At 32.9% G+C, this 22,506-nt stretch overlaps 1 protein-coding gene across 2 annotated transcripts in view; it reads left to right on the plus strand.

The window, feature by feature from the left end:
- Nucleotides 1-22,506, plus strand: part of Cert1 (ceramide transporter 1) — a 108,506-nt gene that overhangs the window by 74,687 nt on the left and 11,313 nt on the right. Inside the window, exons 8-12 of one of the 2 annotated variants that reach the window (XM_077800360.1) lie at nucleotides 1,702-1,794; nucleotides 7,176-7,262; nucleotides 9,738-9,830; nucleotides 10,344-10,421; nucleotides 19,866-19,961. In XM_077800360.1, coding sequence (XP_077656486.1) covers nucleotides 1,702-1,794; nucleotides 7,176-7,262; nucleotides 9,738-9,830; nucleotides 10,344-10,421; nucleotides 19,866-19,961 — 447 coding nt within the window. The remainder of the gene's footprint in view (nucleotides 1-1,701; nucleotides 1,795-7,175; nucleotides 7,263-9,737; nucleotides 9,831-10,343; nucleotides 10,422-19,865; nucleotides 19,962-22,506) is intronic. The other variant, XM_077800359.1, reaches the window with a different exon arrangement.

Raw genomic sequence — 22,506 nt, forward strand, 5'->3', positions numbered from 1 at the left:
TAGTTGTAGTTGAACAAAATACCTTTCTTTATTTTACTTATTTATTTTTATGTGGTGCTGAGGATCGACCCCAGGGCCTCACATGTGCTAGGCACACGCTCTACCGCTAAGCCACAACCCCAGCCCAATTTTATAAAATCTGTTCATTGAAGATAGTTTGTTCTACTTAATATTATTGCTATGTCGTACATTCTTATTTGTTCCATTTTTTAAAATTAAGGTAAAGCATACATACAGTGAAGGATACCAAACTTAAGTATACTACTTGAAGGGCTGGGGATATAGCTTAGTTGGTAGGGGAAAAAAAATAACCATAGTTCTAATTTGTTTCATCATAGATTAGTTTTGCCTTTTCTTGACCATTGTGTAAATGAAGCCATACAGTATATTCTTGTGTCTAGCTTTCCTTTTTCCTCAACATTGACTATGAGATTCCTGTATATTGTTATATTTAGTGGTAGTTTATCCATTTTTATTACTATATAGTATTACATTATATGACTTCAATTTATTTATCCATTTTTCTGTTGATTGACATTTAAATTGTTTTTATTTGGGGACCATTATGAATAAAGCTGTTCTAAGCATTCTCATATTTTTTGGTAAACATATATTCTCATTTCTCTTGGGCATATTCTTGAGAGTAGACTTGTTGGTTCATGGGCCTTTTGTGTAGCTTTAGTGATACTGACAAACCATTTTCTAAAAAAGTTATATTAATTTTGTGTTCCCACCAGTAAAATGAGAATTCTATTTGCTCTTCTAACAGTTTAGTATTTTTAGGAGTATGTGTGTGTGCCATTATTGTTGCTGCTGCTGTTTTTAATTTTACCTTATCTTGGATCAGTTCCTTTTCTTTTGAATACACAACAATTTTTACTGAAATTTTGGGGTCTGACAAACTATTGATTTACACTAGCTTTAGTTCAGGCATGGTATGTATTTGTTAACATCTTGTGAATTTTGTGTAGATTTTTAACTTAGCAATTAAGTACTTGTGTGGGAATAAAGACTGTTTTTTGTTTGTTTGTTGGATGCTTGGTTGGTTGATTTTTTTTATAGACTTGCTGGAATTCAGGGCTATATTATATTTAAACCCATGTACCCCATTGTTGTGGCAATAGTTTGAGATTTAGTCAGCCTTTGTTATTTTAAGTGTTCACTATCTTGTAACTCTTCAGAGCTGTAGACCCTGTCTATGAAGGGAAAGGACTAAAGTAGGTATCTGAAGTCTTACATGAGAAAGTAAATGAAATTTCTTTTTTGGACTCTTTTTTAAACATTCGTTATTCCACTTATTGAGTTATTTTTTGCTTGCTTTTTTTTCTTCATACCAAAGTAAATATAGTGCTTACTGAAAAAAAGTATAAGAATACAGGCATTTCTCTGGTGCTGATTTTTCTTTTCTTTCTTCTCTCTTTTTTTTTTTTTAACATACTTTAGACTCTTGGACAGTTAATTATTGAATACATAACCTACCTGTAAGGTAATCTTAGCAGTGATTTAAATTGTTGCTTGTTTGAAATATGTAGCCCAGAGTAAAGTATTTTCTTTGGTGGAATAATATTCTTATTTTTCACAGGAGTGGAATTATTTTTTGTTGAATTACAAAATTTCACTGAAATGCAGAGGAAATCAGCCTAAACGACTTCAGTATAATTAAAATGCCCACTGAAAATAATATTTTTTTTTCTCCTGTAGGAAATTGAAAAGAGAAGAAGAATAGAGGAAGCATACAAAAATGCAATGGCAGAACTTAAGAAAAAATCACACTTTGGAGGACCAGATTATGAAGTATGAACTTATATTTTGGTCTTAGTAAGAGAAACACATAAGTCATATCTATCACAAAAGTGACTTAAGTTTTAAATAATACTTTGTAACTCTTAAGTATTATAAATATATAATTTATTCTCAGAATTCATTTAAATGCATATAAATGCTGAGTTTTCTCTGAAATAGATATTTATTTAACCCATTAGGTCCCAAATTTTCAATTCTGTGAATATTTCAAATTGACACAAATGCATTAAAATAGACTGTAAATCATAATTTAGAGCATATATATTAATGACTGTTATATAATTATATTCTTAATGTCACTATAATTATATATTATATACTATATTTAAGTTTTTATAGATGTTCTGCAACTGGAACAATGGGACAGATTGGGTTAAATAGGCTTTAAATGGCTCAATATTAAACCTTTTCACTTTATTGTGTGTGTGTGTGTGTGTGTGTGTGTGTGTGTGTGTGGTGCTGGGGATCAAACCCAGGGTCTTGTACATGTGAGACAAGCACTCTACCAACTGAGCTATATCCCAAGTCCTTAAACCTTTTCATTTTATAGGACAAGTTTTTATCTCTTCTTTGAGTATGATCATTTTTAATGTTATTCACTTACAAGCATTTTAAAAATAAATAAATAAAAGCAGCCTCTAAATGAAAAAGCTGAGCAATTTGCAGGCAAAAGATTTAGTGTGTACTATACCATGAGACTTTATCCATTGCAGAGCATGAATTATTCTAATTACCTTTTTATTTGAAATCAACTTCTTTCTCCTTTTATTTGCCAAGCAATTAATGAAATCTCCCCCCATATACACATACACAGACACTTAAAGCTGTTTTTCTATGATATTTCTTTAGAGAAAACATGTAAGAAACATTGGTGACATAAACAAAGATATTCTCTCTCTCTCTCTCTCCCTTCCTCTCTCTCCCTCCCTCCCTCCCTCTCTCTCTCTCCCTCTCTCTCTCTCAAAAAAAAATGAGAAGGCAAGGAGTATCACTAAGGTAGAAATACAATGATAAATGATTAGCTTACATTTAAGAAAACAAGCATATGTAATCCTAGCAACTCAATAAGCTCAGGCAGGAGGATTGCAAGTTTTAGGCAACTTAGTGAAACCTGTCACAAAATTAAAAAATGAAAAAAGCTTGAGATGTAGCTCAGTGGTTGAGCACTCTGAGAAGAAAAATTTCTCGCCATTTTACTCTGGAAATAGAAGAGTCTCTGCGGGTTGAATTTTTTTTTATGTTGGAATAGATTTCCAGCTGTGGGACTCTATAAAGATGAGATTTGAGTTATAATATTTTAAAATTATTATCAAACATATCAAATGTGAAAAAATTAAATAACTCCACTGAAGTTTTATAAGTCTACATTACTAGGAAAATAAACCATTGTGATGACAATTTTTATTCTGAAGTTGACAGTTTTACCATTTTAGGTTAATTTTGGGAGACCTATCAACTTTCTTAATTATTTTTTCACATTATAAGATTATAGAAAATAAAAATAATCCAAGAAATTCCATGTTTTTACTTTAACTATATATGGTACTTCTTATAGCCTACCAGCAGTGTATAAATAAAATTGTATACTTGTTTATTTCTCTTCTTTCAATACAGGGTTTTTTTTTTGTTTTTTTTTTTTTAGGGAAAAAAGATGAGGATAGAGGGAGAAGAAGGGGCCTAGTTATTTGACGTGTTTTATTACAAAGCCAAAAATCATGTTTGTAGATTTAAAACATTTTGTATCGTTGGCTTTGCCATATGCAAGTTTTAACCTTCATATAATTAATCTCTGTCTTTTGATAGACTTATCTTCACATATGATATCATGCTTAGAAAGGCATTCTCCATTCAAATAATTATTTATATTTTAGTAGAAACATTTAATTTTAATAGAAACATTCTCTTTAAAATATATTAATACATCTGGACTTTTAGAAATTGTGATATAACACAATTTATATTTATTCTACTGGTATTTGTTAAATAAATACCTTATTTCATGAAGAAAATAGGTAAGGGTACTCCAATTTTTTTTCTCACTGAATCCCTGTGAGTTTTTTTTTAATATATTTTTTAAGTTATAATTGGACACGATATCTTTATTTTACTTATTTATTTTTATGTGGTGCTGAGGATCGAACCCAGGGCCTCGCACGTGCTAGGCAAGTATTCTACTACTAAGCCACAACCTCAGCCCCGAATCCCTGTGAGTTTTAATGCTAAATTAAACATTATAATTACTAAATAAACTAGAACTATTTTTATGCTTTCCTTTTCTTTTTGGAATTTCAAGCTATTTTTTATTGTTTTGCATAGATTTTAGACACAAAATCACACTTTGTCTTTATTTTAGTTATTAGACTTCCTTGATGCTCTAATTATTAAAGTTTAAATGTTTCTGTCATCTGTAACCTAAGAAATTGCTTTACAACTATATCCATTCCTTAAGACCACTATGCTGGGTAGAGAGGGTAAAGGAAGATAAGAAGATAAGAAGATAAGAAGGCCTGATTGTATAATGGAAAGAATGGCTAAGTTATTCAGTTGTAATAATTTATGCTATGAAGCATTCTCAACCCAACAAGTTATTGGGTCTGGCTTTCCAAAGGAAATATCACTTTAGCTGAAACAAGTAAATAGGCTTTTGACCAGGTGAATAGCCACCAGAGAGTATTTGCTTTAGAGGCTGGGAAGGAAGAAAACATTTGTAGGTAAGAGCATTTTGCCAGGGAACTGAAAGTATTTCTGTGGGGGGGTGTTAACAGCTACAAATTAAGAAGAGGGAATGATAAGACTGACTATAAACTTTTTCAAGAATCAGTTCAGATGCGGAGGCAGTGGGTTTTAAGTGAAGTTTTCAGATTCACAGTTTAGGAAAATCATTCTTGCTTTCTGCAGTGAGAAAAATGGATTGATGATAAGAGCTAGTTATAAATAAGAATTGAAGATAGCCTGAACAAGAGTAGAAGTAGTAAGAATGGAAAGACAATGGCAAATTAGATATTTGAAAAGTAGAATTGAAAGGTGTGGTGATCAAATGAGAGAAAAAGGAAGAATCCAAGATTAGGCTATGGTTTCTGCAGATTGGTGTGGAAGGAGAAGAGCCAATTTTAGACATCTTGTAGCTGTAAAGCTCTGTGTCTTAAAAGAAGGATTGCCTGGCTATGAATTCACAAGTAAGATGATGACTGAAACTTTGGAAATGAGTGAGAATCTGTGGGAGAGCAAGTACAGTCAGTCCTCAACTCATGATGGTTCAACTTATAATTTTTAGATTTCATGATGGTGCAAATGCAATATACTATTTTGAATTTTTATCCTTTCTGGACTACCAGTATGTGATACTTTGTCATCTGGGCAGTTGCAGTGAACTTTATCTCCCAAACAGCCATGGAACCACAAGCATAAACAACTGATATAGTTACATATAAGCTATGATATTTGAACAGTTAGGTACATTAAATACATTTTAACTTATGATGTTTTCAGTTTACATTGGGTTTATCAGTGTAACTTCATGGTATGTCAAGAAACATCATCTATATGGGACTATAGGCGCACCAACATTTAAAGGCACAGAAGGCCTTCAGAGGAGCCCAAGAAAAGTGCTTAGAGAAGAAGAGGGGGAAAATTAGGAATTTAAAGCTAGAGAACTTAATTAGGAATTTATAGAGGTAGAGTCCTTAACGTAAGAAGTGGCTTCTGAGGGCAATTAAGATAAAGACTAAGGGATGTCCTATGGTTTTACCAATAAGTAGCTGCTTCCCTTACTAAGCATGATGAGTTAAAATTTTGAGCTTTTAAAAGTCATTTTTAATAAAGAAAATTGTGTTCTACTTTAGTTCTTCATCGAATTTGCCTTTATTACAGGACAAACCATTTAATTTAGCAAATCAGAATCCAACCCCCTCCTTGTTGGCATGCCAAAATATAGGATTTTTTTAAAAGCTGCAAATCCCAACTGATAAACTGATGTGATTACGTAAGGACCAGAATCCACTATAAATTGAATTATTATTATTTTTTTTTAAATGCAGATGTAAATATGACCAATAAAATTGTAAAAAAAATCATTTGGAGTAGATTTTGAATGTTTTGTTTTTTTCTCTGATCAGCAGAGACCACAATTATACTGATGTCAGTTGTGTCTTTGAAATATTTGAACTTTATAAACTGAATCCTACAGGAAGAAGGCTCTAGAGTATTCGTTACTTTCTATTTTCAGGACCTCGTGTCTTAGCTGGTCCTTAGATGAGAAACATTTACTTTTTGATAATTCATTGAGATGTACATTGTTCTGTATATGTGTTGTATTTGAATAAGAAATTAAAGATAGTTGATGTGGTTAAGTTATAAGGAGAGGCCTTATAACTTAAGGATTATTAAGCTGAGAAGATTCCAGCAATTTTCATGTATCCCCTTTTTACTTTTTTGGTGGTTTGGTTTAAATTTTAGGGAACCCTAGACCCAAGCCTACCTGCTCATGCTCTGCTTTTATCATAATATGAAGTTATTGTTTTATTTACATTCCACTTACTTGGTTCATCATAGCAGAAACATACGTTGTTTGTTTTCATTTTGCTGCTATTCTTTATACTTTCATCTTCTGATACAGCTGAGATTCTATTTGATTCAGAATCACTTGGGAGACATTAAAGTGTATTTTCCTGGGCTCTACCCAAGACCCAGAAAGTGAATATCTGAGCATGAGGATCTAAGAATTTTCATTGTAACAAGTTTCCCCAGGTGATTGATGACCATATTCTGTCATCTAATGAGACTTTCAAGCATCAACTTAGCTTTTCTTTTCTCTGAAACATTTGCCTTCAACTAGGAAGAACCTTCTTAAAGTCTATGGGAAGTACTGGCAGGAGGATCTTTATATATCCCTTATCACTTGCAAGTACTCAGCTTTATAACTGCAACACAAAAGCAGTCAAAAATAATTACATTAACAAATGAACATGATAACATAATTTTAACATATTATGAAATGTTACTACTTTTACTTTTTTTCCAACTTTGTAAAATTGAAATTCTTAGCTAACAGGTCATATGAAAGTAGGTAGCAGATTAGATTCAACCCATTGGCCATAGTTCACCAACCCCTACTCTAGATTAATACTTAAAACAGTATATGGTAAATATGAGTGTTGGGTGAGTTAATTTTAACACTGATAGGATTTTACAGAGCGTATTACTTATCTTTGTTATAATCTTACATGGTATACTGACTGGATCTTAAATGTGTATTCAATAAATGTTTATTGGGTCAGTTTTCAACTTTTCTCTAAAGTTAATACCAGGATTATCAGTGTTTTCCACTTCTTTAAATTAACTGTTATTTTTTTTTCTTCTGTGTATTTGAATAGGAAGGTCCAAACAGTCTGATTAATGAAGAAGAGTTCTTTGATGCTGTTGAAGCTGCTCTTGATAGACAAGATAAAATAGAAGAACAGGTATATCTATTATTAAAAATTCTAAGCTGAAATTCAAACACTATAGGAATTCTTTGATGTATATTATTTCATATTAATAGAACTTGAAAATGGTGAGCTATATTAATATCCTAAAAAAATCAACTATCAAAATTAAGTCATAAATGTGGAAGAATCTTTAACTCAGTTCCTTTATCTATTAATTTCCAAGCAGTAGATGAGAAGACCTATACAATTGTTTAAAGGAAGTATACATAATTAACATGAATTTAAGTGGAAATGTTCTTCCTGTTCCCCTTGAAGTCTCCAATTTTAATCATTCTTTGACCTTTATGATATCAAGCATGTATTTAGTGTGAACAAAAGGTTTCTTTGAATTTCTCTTCAAGTACCATTAGAATTCAAGAGGAAGATAATTAAAACTTTAAGGTGGTTCTTTTGCGATGTTGGCACTCAGTTTTTATTATTAACTCCTTTATTTCCTTTAAGACCTTCACCATTAGTTTTTCTTCCTTTTACTTAGTGTTTTATCATCATCATTGAATTGCTAGCATTTATAACCAGCTTCCTCTTCAGAAATTGAAGGAAAGCATTTCTTAAATCCTTTAATTTTAGTTTGAAGATTAATTTGATAACTTGCTTCAATTGTGTAGTTTCCACATTTTACCACTAGATGGTATTTAAAGATCAATTTTAGTTATTTCCCCTTCCCATACTCCACACCATCTTTAAACTATATTACTTGTGGTAGAATCTCTTGCCTTCTTGGGCAAGCATAAATAAACTGTGACTATAAAGTGCCTTGCAAATAATCATTTGTATATCAGTTTTATACTACAAATGAAATGTTGGCTTATTCATTGCCTGTCATTATTAAGGCAGTCATGATTATTATGCCCATTTGCTGTTCTAGTAGCCAAGAGTAAATCACCTGAAGTAAGTCACCTATTGGTTTCTTATATTTATTTTCATTATATTTTTAAATCACATTTTTTTGTAAAGCTTACTACTCATTTTTTTACACACCAAAAAATGCTACACAGCACTCAGTTGAGTCGGAACTTTCAGATCCTAAGTGGGCTTTACTTTTGGATGCCTAAAGTAGTTCCTGAAATAGCATCATTGTGTTTTGAGTGCCTAACGTACTTACCTGAAGTAGCATCAATTGTTTCCCTTAACTTTTTTTTTTTTAACCCCCTAGAAGGTGCTATTTGGGGAAGAGTAGTGAACTTATACAGTCAAGACATTTTGGTCTTAGTTTCACCACTGACTCTTTGTAACTATGAGTTTTAACAAATTCTCTGGACTTTGATTTTCTAACATGTGAAATAAGGAGCTAAAAAAGATGATTCAAAGCATCCTTTCTGGCTTTAAAATGTGACTGTATTCAATATCAGTATATTAGTAGAGTTGGGTTTAAGAGGATCAGTGTAAACTTCTGTAAGCTTTAGAAAAAGAAATATTCATGGGGCTGTCAAATCTGCTTCTATCCCTTCTTTCATTCTGGCAGGTGTTAAGAAAACAGCCATTGAGCAGACCCTGATTCTCCTTGTCTACTAGCCATGTGTACATCAATATGACAAAAATAATTACAATGTGGTAATACTTTTCAGTAGTAGGCTTTAAAAAATCTATGAAATAAATTCCATCAGTTCAAATCATCTCCCTCTTTGTGCTCAATGTATATTGCATTTTTTTTTAACAACACAGCCATTGCATAAGTATTTTCCAAGTGACACATCACGTTTTTTTGAGTTTACATTATTTGTTAACATAGGGAAAGTTGTATACAATACAATAAATTGGTGAGTGAGGGAATGAGATGTTATGTTGAGACAGCATTGACTAGAAATCACTGTCTTTATAGTTAAAAGATGAGCACAAACACAATAGCACAGTATAGTTTTAGTATATTACTTTTAGCAAATATTTGTTGAATACTGAGAAGAAACTAGATAAACCGAAGAAGAGGAAGGAGGTCATCTCAGCTTAATAGGAGTAAGATGATGGGATGAAGACAGAATGCTTTCATGGAAAGAAGGCAAAGAGATCATATGATGTGCTCTTAAGAATATAACTGAAGCAAATGATGATATTGGTTCTAATGACACATAAGCCATTGGGCCTGATGAAGTAGAATAATGGAAATAATTTGGCTACAGTTTGAATAGAAGAAAATTGGCAGCAGTGTTAAGATTGAGTCATGATAGATAATCTTATGCAGGGGAAGAATGGGGCTAACTAGGAGCAAAATCAAAGAGCTAATCCTTGTCTAATGTAGTTTTACAGTCAGAAGAGACTAAATTGGGATATCTGAAGCCAGTGTTGGGATTTGGCAAGACTTGTTGAAGTCTGTGAAGAAATTTCGTTATTCAAATATTTTTAAATACTAAAATGTTTACCAATTAAATGTTGATAGTTCCAGGTTATAGTATCCTTCTTAATCTGCAAGTACACTTTAAAACTATCATATCTTAACAATATATGCTCTTTTAGTCACAGAGTGAAAAGGTCAGGTTGCATTGGCCTACATCATTACCATCTGGAGATGCCTTTTCTTCTGTGGGGACTCATAGATTTGTCCAAAAGGTAAAGTAATGTCAGAGTTTACTTAAAGTATATTTTACATTCTTCACTATTGATGGAACTATCTTGTAATATAGATTTTCTCGCCTTTCCAAGAATTTAGTAAGTTTTTTTGTAGTGTGTGTTAAATTCCATATAAAATCAAAAATCTTGTTCTCAACACAATGTTGTTGCTGTTGTTGTTGTTGTTATTAATTATTATTATTGGAGGAAAAAGCAAGGGGGTGGACAGGGAGTAATTAGTTAACCAGAAGTATAACCAATTATATTAATATATCTCTTTCTTCTTTGGGGTTAAGTTGTCTTATTTGGTATTATTGGAAGCACTACATTCTTTTTGGAATGATTTTAGAGTATAATACATAATAGGTGCATGAAGTCAGCACTTGCTGCTGTGCTTGTTTCATATAGTGCTTTGTTTTCTCTTTCTTTATCTTGTGTTTGGAAGTTGGTACTGAAAGCTCTGTTGTGCCTTTGTTCTGATTACTTGGTTTTTTCTTTGTCTGTCTCTGGTAGCCCTATAGTCGCTCTTCCTCCATGTCTTCCATTGATCTAGTCAGTGCCTCTGACGATGTTCACAGATTCAGCTCCCAGGTACTGTATGAATGTATTGAGTGGACTTGAGTCTTTCTGTGCTGTATTTCAACCTGCTTGCCCTATTCCTAGACATCTTTTGGTCAGGGCACTTGTTTTGATTTTTTAATCTTAAATAGTAACAATAAGCATTAAAAGGCCTTCCTTATCCACTAAATAATTTCTCTATCAGGCTTGCATGTGTCCTTTACTTTATATACTCTACTGTTAATAGCTTGGAATTTTTTATCTTATTGAAGATACTCCAAAAAGATTTTCAAATGGAATTGAAACAAATAGAAGTTACCTGATTTTTTTTTTTTTAATGGAATATGTTTCTTCAGACAGGATTCAACAACTTTCATGGACATGAGCTGCAGGATATGTTGTGACATCAAAGCAGATTTTAGCAGTCTAACTTTTAATGTAACTTAAAATATCTCCTCCTTATGTTCAACAAGGAAATAACTTTTTAAATATTTGCCTCATTACCACTATAATGCTAAGCTCCATTGAACACATTATATTTTCCTTCTATAAATTACCTGTGGATACTATGAATTATTATTTGTTTATATGGTAAATTTATGGAAATTGGCTTTAAGTTCATTGATCATTTAGTCATGCTAAATGAATGAATAACCAATTTCCGTAAGAATTTAAGACAGGAAGCTGGGTGTGTAGTCTCTGTACTCAAAATCATGATTACTATAAGAGGAATATTTTTTTAGTGACATCATTAGTTTGTTTATTTGTTTATTTATGTTTTTTGTGTACGTCCTGGGGATTGAACTCTGTGCTCTGCAAGCACTCTACATTAAGTTACATCCCCAGTCCTGCTTCAGATCTTTATCATTTAATTTTATATTTTTATAGTGATTGCATTTTATTGCATTGCATATTGTAATGTTAAGAACCTGAGCTATCTAGTTAAAATGGCCATTTTAAATCCTGGTTAGATGTATGGGCTTTTGCAAGTTCTCCTAACTTTTCTGTGCTTCACTTTTGTGATTTAGCTAGATCCTGGAACATAGTAAGTGCTCAATAAGTTGTCGTTATAATAATTTCTTTGGACTAATCAGTATACACATTATTTTTTAAATAAGTATAAAAGTGTTGTAAAATGTTTTTAAATCATAGTTTAAATCTTTATTATTTTCCACATACAAATAAAATTTGTATTCATTCTTAACTGTGAAATAGAAAAGAAGATTAAGATGTGAAATGCATTTTTCTGACTTTTGTAGCTTTTTTTTTTTGCCTTGAACATCTTTGAGAAAAAGATGTAGCAATTCTTGATTAGATATCATCCACAACCAGATATACTATTTCTTTTTTCCCTACTCATTTATGTATGCCTTTTTAAAAAATGACTCATTATAATCAGTGAATCAATGACAAAACTAGATGCCGGGAGACTGTTTTATTCTGCTGACCCCATCTTGCATTAAAATAATAAAATCATAGACCAAAACCTACCAATACTGGTCACAGTTTTCCCTTGAAATGTAGGAATGCATAGGATATAAATAAAGGAAAGTGTAATGAAAGTAAGGGAAGAACGTAAGCCAGTCAGAATTTGGGCTTCAGAACTCAAAGTCAGACCCTAGCTGTAGCTCCATAGAACAGCTGAAAGCCTTTAAATGCTATTAGCTGAGGGGCAGGTGCCTATATGTTAATAAGACTTTGCCAAATTGTAGCTTACTTTTTTTAAAAATTGGCTCTTTAAAAAGAGTTCTGTATGACAGTAGAATCCATTTTGATATAATTATACAAGCATGGAATAGCTCTTACTCTAGTTGTAACTTCTTTGGTGTAGTTCTTCTGGAACTTTTTATGTAACTTGGTATATAAATTGAGAAAAATTAATTTTGCTCATAAATTTTTTTTCTAATATGTGGTGCTTAGAATTGATCAGGTCTCATTTCAGTATTTGATTATTTTGCACTCTTATATACCAAAAGAGTAAAAATAAAGAAAATAATGTTCATGACTTCAAGTATTTATTGTTCTTGTTAAAAGTATTTGTTTCCATTAGCACACTTGGGCTCTGCACTGTTGATTAGACTGCATCTCATATTCAACAATGCCTTTAGAATATAAAGAATTCCAAGTTGATAAGATTGCTTATTTCAGGGGAAATTGCACTCTTATTTTCGCATTATCAAAGGATCTAGCAAATTGATTCTGTATAATCACACTTGAGAATACAGCATTGAGTTGGGTATACTGGCACACACCCATAATCCCAGTGACTCAAAGACTAAGGCAGGAGAATCTCAAGTTTGAGACCAGCCTCAGCAACTTAGGCTGTCTCAAAAATACAGCGTTTTTAAAAGGGCTGGGAGTTAGAGCTCCCCTGGGCTTGATCCCCAGTACCACAGTGAGAGAGAAAAAATATGAATGAGAATACAGCATCAGATATAGACCTAGAGTTTACATTAACCTAGAAAGTGTTATCTCGGACACTCTTCCATTTCTAACACAATGTGAAATTACACTAGCAACTAAATTGAGTTTGTACATTTTACAGTTTTCACATCCTGAAGAGACTTATAAATTAAGAAAATTAAGAAGCTCTAAGGTATTTATTAACATTAGAAGCATTTTACGTTATATTGTGTTGCATTATATATAATAATATACACTAACTCCACATTCCTTAAAATAATTGAGGTACCCACGTTCTTCATTTTGTAATATTTTTGATAATTAGTTTAAAAATGAATTCATTACTCAGCAATAAAAGAGAATAAAATCATGGCATTTGCAAGTAAATAGATGGAGTTAGAGAACATAATGCTAAGTGAAGTTAGTCCATTCCAAATAACCAAATGCCGAGTGTTTTCTTTGATATAAGGAGGCTGATTCATAGTGGGATAGGGAGAGGGAGCATGAGAGGAATAGACGAACACTAGATAGAGCAGAAGGGTTGGAGGGGAAGGGAGGAGGCATGGGGTTAGAAATGATGGTGGAATGTGATGGACATTAGTATTCAAAGTACATGTATGAAGACACAAATTGGTGTGAATATACTTTGTATACAACCAGAGATATGAAAAATTATGCTCTATATGTAAATAAGAATTATAAAATGCATTCCGTTGTTATATATGATTTTTTAAAAAATGAATTCAAAGTTTGTCATCACCCCCTAACCCCATATTGTTGATTGAATCAAGGGGTACTTTACCACTGAGCTACATCCTCAGCCCCCCCCCCCTTTTTTGAGACAGAGTCTTGCTAAGTTGCCCAGGCTGGCTTTAGACTTAGAATTCTCCTGCTAGTCTCTCTAATCTCTGGGATTATAGGTATACAGAGCTTTGCTATCACTTTCAGTAATTTGGAAAGTGTTAGAATACTTGCCTAGCATATACCAACCTTGGGTTCATTCTGTGGCCAAATAGTAAACATAATACCTCAATGAAGTCATATTTACTCTAACATCTTTTAAAATCCAGAATATTCATATAGATATCACATATAGTTTTTTTAATCATTGGTATCAATTCCCATACAGAAGTCTTCCAAACCTCTGTAATTTGGTTATGCTATCTATATAAGTATTAACTCATGGCTATCTTGTTCTTGTTGAAATTATATTCATAGGCCTGATTGGGTAGGATAATGAAACATAGATCTAAAAGATGCCTTGAAAATAGCTTCAAATAAAATAAGTGTATTTGCTTGATCAACATATGACTCTTTCTTATGAGCAGATGTAAGGAATGGATTTGCTTCAATCTGAGAAATTGAAATTATAAAGAACTGCAAGTTTTTTGAAATAATGTCTGTAGCACAAACTGGAAAGAAGCACAAACTTCTTCAGAAGGAAGAAAGGACTTATTTATAAACTTATTTATTTGGTCATATTTATTTGCTTAACACAGTTAACATTTAAGATGTTTCCTCATGAATCAGTAGGGAAAAATCATCTACTGAAAAAGAAAGAAATCAAAAGGATATGAATTTATCTGCAGGTTAATGTGTGGTGTGACCATTGCAAAAAAAAAAAAAATGGCTCTATGTAAAATAGCCCTTTCCCACTCTGTCAATAACAACACATTATTGTTGGATAATTATTTCACCCCTCCCTTTGTTTATTATATGAATAATATATCTTCATTTATATAGATAAAAAGTAGAATAATTAATTACTTCTAATATTCTTGTATTTATCATATAAAAATAAAAAGACAGGGCCAGACACAGTGATACATGCCTATGATCCCTGCTACTTGGGAGACTAAAGTAGGAGGATCTCAAGTTGAAGGCCAGTCTGGGCAACTTAGTGAGACATTGTCTCAAAATTTTAAAAGAGCTGTGGATAGAGTTCAGTGGTAAGCATCTGCCTACCATGTGAGGGAGGCCCTGAGATCAATCCCTAGCACAAAAAATAAAATAAAAACATATGGTGATAAATAAACACATCTTAATAATTATCTTTTTTCCTATCAAAATAAATAATCATACCTAGATTGTTTTATAACTTTCTTTAGCTTTCAGATTCATTTTCCCTCCAATAAATATAGGTCCATATCTCTATATATTTATTGATATGATGCATGCTAGATTAACCTACTCACTTAATATGAATATGTAGGTTTTTATTTTCTTTATTTTTTCTTTGTTATACAGTGAGCATCCTTGCACATGCAGTATCTTTTTACATCTTCACACACTTACCCAATTATTTCCTTAGAATATATTGCTAGAAATGTAATTGCTGGGACAAAGATTGTGAACATTTCTAAGTTATTTTTATTCTTATTGCCAAGCCGTTAATTAGGAAAGTTGAACTAGCTTACATTCCCAAACCAGTATTCTTTGACTGTGCTGACACTGAATGGTATAATTTAGATAATTTTTGCCAATTGATATACTACAGGTGACATTTCTCATTTTTAGCTGTTTGAATTTCTTCAGTGAATTCACTATTTATGCTATTGGCCATTTTTAATTTAGGTTAGTTCACTATTAATTTGTCATTAATAAATTTTTCTAACAAGCCACTCTGTGGTTTTGTGACTGTGTTAACAATAAGCAAAATTGTATTTCTTTCACATGGCTAAGAGAAGGAGATCTCAGCTGTTTTTGGAGTCCTTCTAGACTTTTGTTTGCACCATCAAAGGGCAATGTTCTTTTCAGATTTGTTTTAATAGTGTTAGAAAAATCCAGTTTAGTAGCTTCAAAATGGCATCAGACTAAGTAATTTGAATCCAAAATGGTAGAAAAGGTTAAAATTGAGTAATGACCCTTTATCTCAAATGTGTTTTGTATCCTTTTTTTCGTAGTTTATTGGTATGAAGATGCTACATATGTGGGCTCATTTTCAACTGTAGGTCCATAAAAATCAAGAGCATGATTTCTAAAATTATGCTTCGCCTAATTAAAACTTTGGGATACTGTTCATCTGCTTCAATGATTTTGATCCAATCTTTTTGTGTTTTTTAAAATGCTAGCAGGTAATACTGGTAACAGTAGTTCCTGGAATATCAAATTTGACCCTAATAAATCGGTACATTTGACTTTCTGTTGTTTTTCTTATAGAACTAGAGATTGAACCCAGGGCCTAGCAACATGCTAGGCAAGTGCTCTACCACTGAGCTATACATCCCTAGCACCCCCCACTCTTTTTCTAAAATATTTTTACTTGTAGATGGACACAGCACCTTTATTTTATTTATGTGTGTATTTTTGTGTGGTGCTGTGCCTTACACATGCAAGGCAAGTACTTTATCAATGAGCTACAACCCCAGTCCTCCCAGTCCTTTTTTAATTTTTATTTTCAGATGGGGGTCTCTCTAAGTTCTTGAAGCCCTTGCTAATTTGCTGAGGCTGGCTCTGAATTTGTATTCCTCCTGCCTAAGTCTCTCAAGTTGCTGAGATTTACAGGCATGCATTACCATGTCCAGCTCCCAGCCCTTTTTTATTTTGAAACAGGGTATCGTCAAGTTGCAGTCTTGAACTTGTAATCTTACTGCTTCAGCCTCCTGAGTAGCTAGGATTATAGGTGAATGCCACCACCCCCAGCTGGCTACTGTTTATTTCTGTCATTAAATTTAATGGTTCCTTGTTTCCCACATCCTTTTGACAGAGTCATGCCTATACAGTAAACTGATCAAATCATTAGATTAAATCTGTGAAAGATCAAGTGCGATTACAGGTGCCCAAGTCACTGCCTCTATAGTCAACTTGGTTATTTCGTATTTCATGCAGTGAATATAAAATCTATTTTAGTGAGATTTTACCTGTTTCACCTATCTTCTTATTTATTGCCTCAAGGAAGTTAGCGTAATTCTGTGAAGAAGGCTTTGTAGAGGTTGCCACAGTATTTTAGTTCTTTAGTTTAATTTCCTGGAAGCATGGTAATGAATATATCATGTTTCTTTGTTGTAGTTTTTTAAGCCCTCCTAAGTGAAGGAAATTAAAATTGTTTTTCTATGGATGGTAGTGGTAATTGTTATAGGAATATCCTTTTAATCTATCTAGAAAGAATGTTAAATGTGCTTTCTGTGCATTATTTTAACTTGTGCTATCTCCTCTTGATTTATATTTATGAACTCTGGTTTATTTGGGCCAAAACAAAAATGAAACACATCTAGTTTCACAGACGTTTAAAATATTTAATTTAGGGTCTGGGGTTGTTGTTCAGTGGTAGAACGCTTGCCTAGCACATGTGAGGCACTGGGTTTGGTCCTCAGCACACATAAAAATAAATAAAATAAAGGTATTATGTCCATCTACAAGTGTGTGTGTGTGTGTGTGTGTGTGTGTAAATTACCTAATTCAGGAATAATTTCCCAAACAAAACCAAAATTACTTACAGAGTTTTCAGAAAAAAAAAAAAAAGCTACATGGAACTAAAAAGATATTTAAACAAAACTCTCTTTATTTTAACAGGATAAAAAAATCCTCTTCTTCATATTCTTCCCTCACAAGTTACCCATTTTAAGTAGGGTTTTTCTTTGGAAGCATTTCTTTCTGCCTCTAACCTACCTCATAATAAACACAAGTATTCTTAACTTTTAGTTTCTCTCCTGTATGTTCAAATATAAAGATTTTTAAGATTTTTGGGATGTACATAAGGTAAAAATTTCTTCAGATCTCAATGTGACAGACAAATGAATTAAGGCAACACTACTGTGGGTACTAAGAGCAGCTATTCTTATTCTTCCTCTTTTAGAAATCAGATACATTTTATATATAACTTAGAATCTTGCCTTAGTCATCCTTGCCTCTTCTCAAAGCAGAATTCAAAGTTCTTATAAAGAAACAGATTTCTCTTAAGTAACACCTGAAATTATGTTTTATAATGAAGCTTTGTAAAATTATAGAATGTATGTTTAAATTTTTAAGTTTCTCTCAAATCTGAAACCCAGCATCACAGTGTCTTAAGAATTAAAAATAAAGGAATAAAATTTTTAGTACCAAAAGCAGAATATAGAATCTCAACGTTAACATTTTTGTCAGAATGATGTATGTATGATTTGTATGATGATTGCCAAATCAGGATACACTTAAAAGCAAACCAACTTATAGTAATCAAAAGTGCATTCTGGCCAGGCGCCATGGCTCACACCTATAATCCCAGAGTCTTGGGTGGCTGAAGCAGGAGGACCAGGAGTTCAAAGCCAGCTTCAGCAAAAGCGAGGTGCTAAGCAACTCAATGAGACCCTGTGTCTAAATAAAATACAGAAAAAAGGGGTGGGGATGTGGCTCAGTGGTTGAAGTCCCCAGAGTTCAATCTCCAGTACCAAAAAGTGTATTCTGAGCCAGGCGCAGTGGCACACACCTATTATCTCAGTGATTCAGGCAGGAGGATCACAAGTTCAAAGCCAGCTTCAGCAAAAGTGAGGTGCTAAGCAACTCAGTGAGACCCTGTCTCTAAACAAAATACAAAATAGGGCTGTGGGTGTGGCTCAGTGGTCAAGTACCCTTGAGTTCAATCCCTGGTACCTCCCCCACCCCACGCTGAAAAAAAAGTGCATTCTGATATCTAGAAATCGTGATGCAGAAGAAGTGCACATCACTATAACATATTGATAACATTCTTAGTACACAAAAAAACGATATAGTGGGGTTAATAATTTTTAAATTGTCTGACTCAAAACCATCAATCTATTTTAAAATATTTTAAATCTAACTCTTATTTTTTATCCCTAATGAATGCAATAGACTTTATGGGAAATTAGTTAAACTTAGAAATAAATTTTTAAATAAAAGTATAATGTACATATTTTTAACCATTTTCTTCCTTTAATGTATTTATTGCATAAAATTATTTTGCTGGCACAATCTTTTTTATCACTTAAGTTCTGTTTAAAAGCATTTTAGGTTGGGCACATTAATGTACACTTGTAATCCCAAGCGATTTGGAAGGTGGAGACAGGAGGATCACAGGTTTGAGGTCAGCCTCAGGAATTTAGCAAAATCCTCAGCAACTTAGCAAGACCGTGTTCTCAAAATAAAAATTTTAAAAAAGCATTGGGGATGTAGCTCAGTGGTAAAGGGCCCATGGGTTCAACCCTCAATACCAAAAAAACAAAACAAAAAAAAATTCAAACTGAGAGACTGCAAAAAACACTTTTGTGAAATCTTAGCTCTAAATATAATTAAGGATTCTGGGATCGTGAACTATACATTCACCTTTTCTTTGCTTGAGATGCGTAAGGGTAATATGTGATCATTAAAAACTGAAGTTGCATTTAAATTTCAGTAAAAGAAATTTAGTGGTACTGGGACAGGCCAGTCAATAGTAGAACACTTGCCTAGCAAATGTGAAGCTCTGGTTCAATCCCCAGAGCACATGCATGTGTGTGCGAGCAAACACACACAAAGAAAAAGAAAAAAGAAAGTTAGACACTTTGAAACAATAAACTAAAAGCTAATTTGTCCCTAAAAGAATTCAGAACAGTGAAATTGGGATCACGTAAAAGGAAATTTGTTTATTTTTAAGTTGGTTTATATTTATGATAAAAACAGGTATATTGGTGAAATAAAGAAAGTTTCCCCCTTTTTTGTAGGGAAACCTTTGACATAAGCTATCTGATTTCTCTATTATCTTCAATATAGTAATAATGAACTAGATGATTTCTTTATGCTTTTTTTACCTTAATTCCATGATTTGATGTTTTTAAGACATCACTCTGTATTTGATAGTGAAGTGTACACTATTTCATTTTTCCAGGAAAGAAATGTTTATTTCAATCAGTAGACACACATTAGGCCAATCTGGTTACTTGAGTGAAGCATCTTCCTTCCCTGCATTTCTCCCTTCTATCATTAATCTGGATATCTGGAATGTGGACTAAACTCTTCACCACTGTGTAAAACCCACTAAACTAACCTCAGCTGTCTTAGAGTACCATTTCTGAATTGCAGTAAACTGAATACCATTCTGGTTTAGAGATTATGACAAAACTATTATATGTTCATTCTCATGGCTTTATTTTTCTTTTCAAGGTTGAAGAGATGGTGCAGAACCATATGACTTATTCATTACAAGATGTAGGTGGAGATGCCAATTGGCAGTTGGTTGTAGAAGAAGGAGAAATGAAGGTAATTTCCACTGAAATGTTATACATTGTTCAGTATAGATCTGTTTCAGCAATGTTATCATTACTATTGATAAAAAATAAAGATAGCATTTTATGATTACTTTAAAATGTTATTACATAAATTAAAGAAGTACCATATATTGAGAAATAAAATGTCTTTTTGTTTCTCTGGTTTTATTTTTAGAATTTCTTTATGATCATAGTATAAATCTGTGACCAAACCATTCTATTTTGCCTAGGCCATAGGGAAAATAAATTTTGCCTAGGTCATGGAGAAAATAAAATTTGGCTGTTCAGATGTAAACAGACCACAATTACTTGATGGCCCTCTGGTATTCTTTTTTTTTTTTTTTTCTTATATTTTAAGTACTGAATATTATGTTCAAGTGTCATTTATTTTCTTTCCCCTTGTTTTTTGTTTTTTTATTTTATTTTATTTTATTTTTTGGTGAAGGGGGGACACTGGTAAACTACTCATTCATATCCCTAAACCTAAGAGAGAATAAGAGCAAGAAGTAGAACAAGACACAGAGATAGACTTGAGAAGCAAAAACAGCATTGAATTTGGAACTATCTCATACTGAAAGACAAATATTAATCACACTGCCGCTACACTAAAATTTTAGTTGAGAAAGAGGATATTGACATTTAAAAGATACTATTACTTGGCTCCATCTGATAATGTATTGAGTAAAGAATGCATGTGATTGGTGAAGAAAATTAGAAAAAAGCTCTGTAATTTGAAAGAACTCAATTGTTTTATAATAAGAAACATTTGAATTGCATCTGGAAATAGATAGAAATAAGGTTGTGACAAATGTAAGGAGAGGACATTGTAGACAAAAAATTGTAGGAGGAAAAACTTAAGCAAATTTTATATTTACAATATTTTTATAGACTACGGCAACAAAAATTATTCTAGCAAGTGAGATACAATATTAATGCTGAGGCTTCCTCTCCGCATGGTGGGTAGGGAAATGAAGAAATAATTAAGAAGTAAGAGAAGGCTCATACTTGTAATCCCAGCAACTCGGGAGACTGAGGTAGGAGGCTCACAAGTTCAAAGCTAGCCTCAGCAACTTTGTGAGGTCCTTAACAACAGTGAGACCCTGTCACAAAGTAAAAAATAAAAAGAGCCAGAGATATGATTCAGTGATTAAGCACCTCTGGGTGCTTGAGGAGACAGACTAGTGAGATAACAGAATATTAGTTATAATTCTGATAACTTGACTGTAGAAAATGGCTTTAGATCAATACCACAAAGTTTTCCTAAGGTTACTGCAGAATTAAACATAATGCTCCTAACATTGCTGGACAATCACAGCTCTTTCCCCAAGAATCAGGCCCCAAAATCAGACTAGAATGCATGTTCTCTGCAGAAAAAGGGTTTGAACCAAGCCTACCTTTTTCTTCCCTCTGTACTCACCATTCAGATAAGTCAGTATTCCTGCCTTAGGAATGATGTCTCCATGAAGTCCCTCCACCTGGAATGAGGAGTAGTGAATAAGTCTCCCTACAAGCTTATAACATTAGAGGAAATTTGGGGGTAGATTGTGGAAAGCATAAAGTAGCGCACAAAGGGGAATAGCAATAGGTTAGCCACTGTATTGCAAAGTGTCATTTTAGGAAGATGAAGCAAGTAGGGAAGAAACTAGGGACCGAGAAGACCACTTAATAAGAGGCACAAGGTGATGAAAGCTCACCCAAAATACTTAAGCAACAGTAGAAAAGTCAAGCTGTTGGAAGAGTAGTAAAAAGCGTAATAGCTATATAAACTGTGAGGGGAGAAATTAAAAGTGAGTTTTCAGTTTGGGTAACTGGGAAAATAGTGTTCTCAATAAAGTGAATAAATAAGCATTTGGGGAAAGGTAGTTTGGCAAGAGAGATTGTTAAAGGGAAAGCTATGTGAAATGCCTAACAGTGTTCTGGCCCCATGAGCATTCCTTACATTTAGAGCTGTTTCTCCCCATGTTTCTTCATTTCTTGAAAGAATTATTAGAGTTCTTTAAAGTAACAAACTATAATTAATTTTACTGAGCACTTAAAGTAAACAGCCTCAGTATTTAAAACAAGATAAATCTGTTCTTTTTGCCATTTTAACTTTCATTGTTTGATTTAATAAATGAGTTTCTACTGTTTTTCTTTTTTCTTTTATGGGGTGGTACTAGGGATTGAACTTAGGAACAGATGCTCTACCACTGAGGTACAATCCCAGCCCTTTTTTGTTGTTGTTGTTTACTTGTTTTTTGAAACAAGGTCTCACTAAATTGTCCAGGCTAGCCTCAACCTTGTGATTCTCCTGCCTCAACCTCCCAAAGTAGTTGGGATTATATGTGTGCACCACTGTGCCCATCTGTGCTGTGTTTCTGATAGTATTCTAGATCCTAGGGATATAGCATTGAATAAAGCAGCCTTAAAATAGTGTCTTTAAGTATATTTTATTCATCTAACCCTATTTGACAACATGAAATAATCTCTGAGAATGTTTGGTAAATAATGTCTAATTTAAATTAATATATTTATTTTAACTCATAGTAATTAGATTA

Source organism: Urocitellus parryii, chromosome 1 (genome assembly GCF_045843805.1).
Source record: "Urocitellus parryii isolate mUroPar1 chromosome 1, mUroPar1.hap1, whole genome shotgun sequence".
NCBI classification, from domain to species: domain Eukaryota; kingdom Metazoa; phylum Chordata; class Mammalia; order Rodentia; family Sciuridae; genus Urocitellus; species Urocitellus parryii.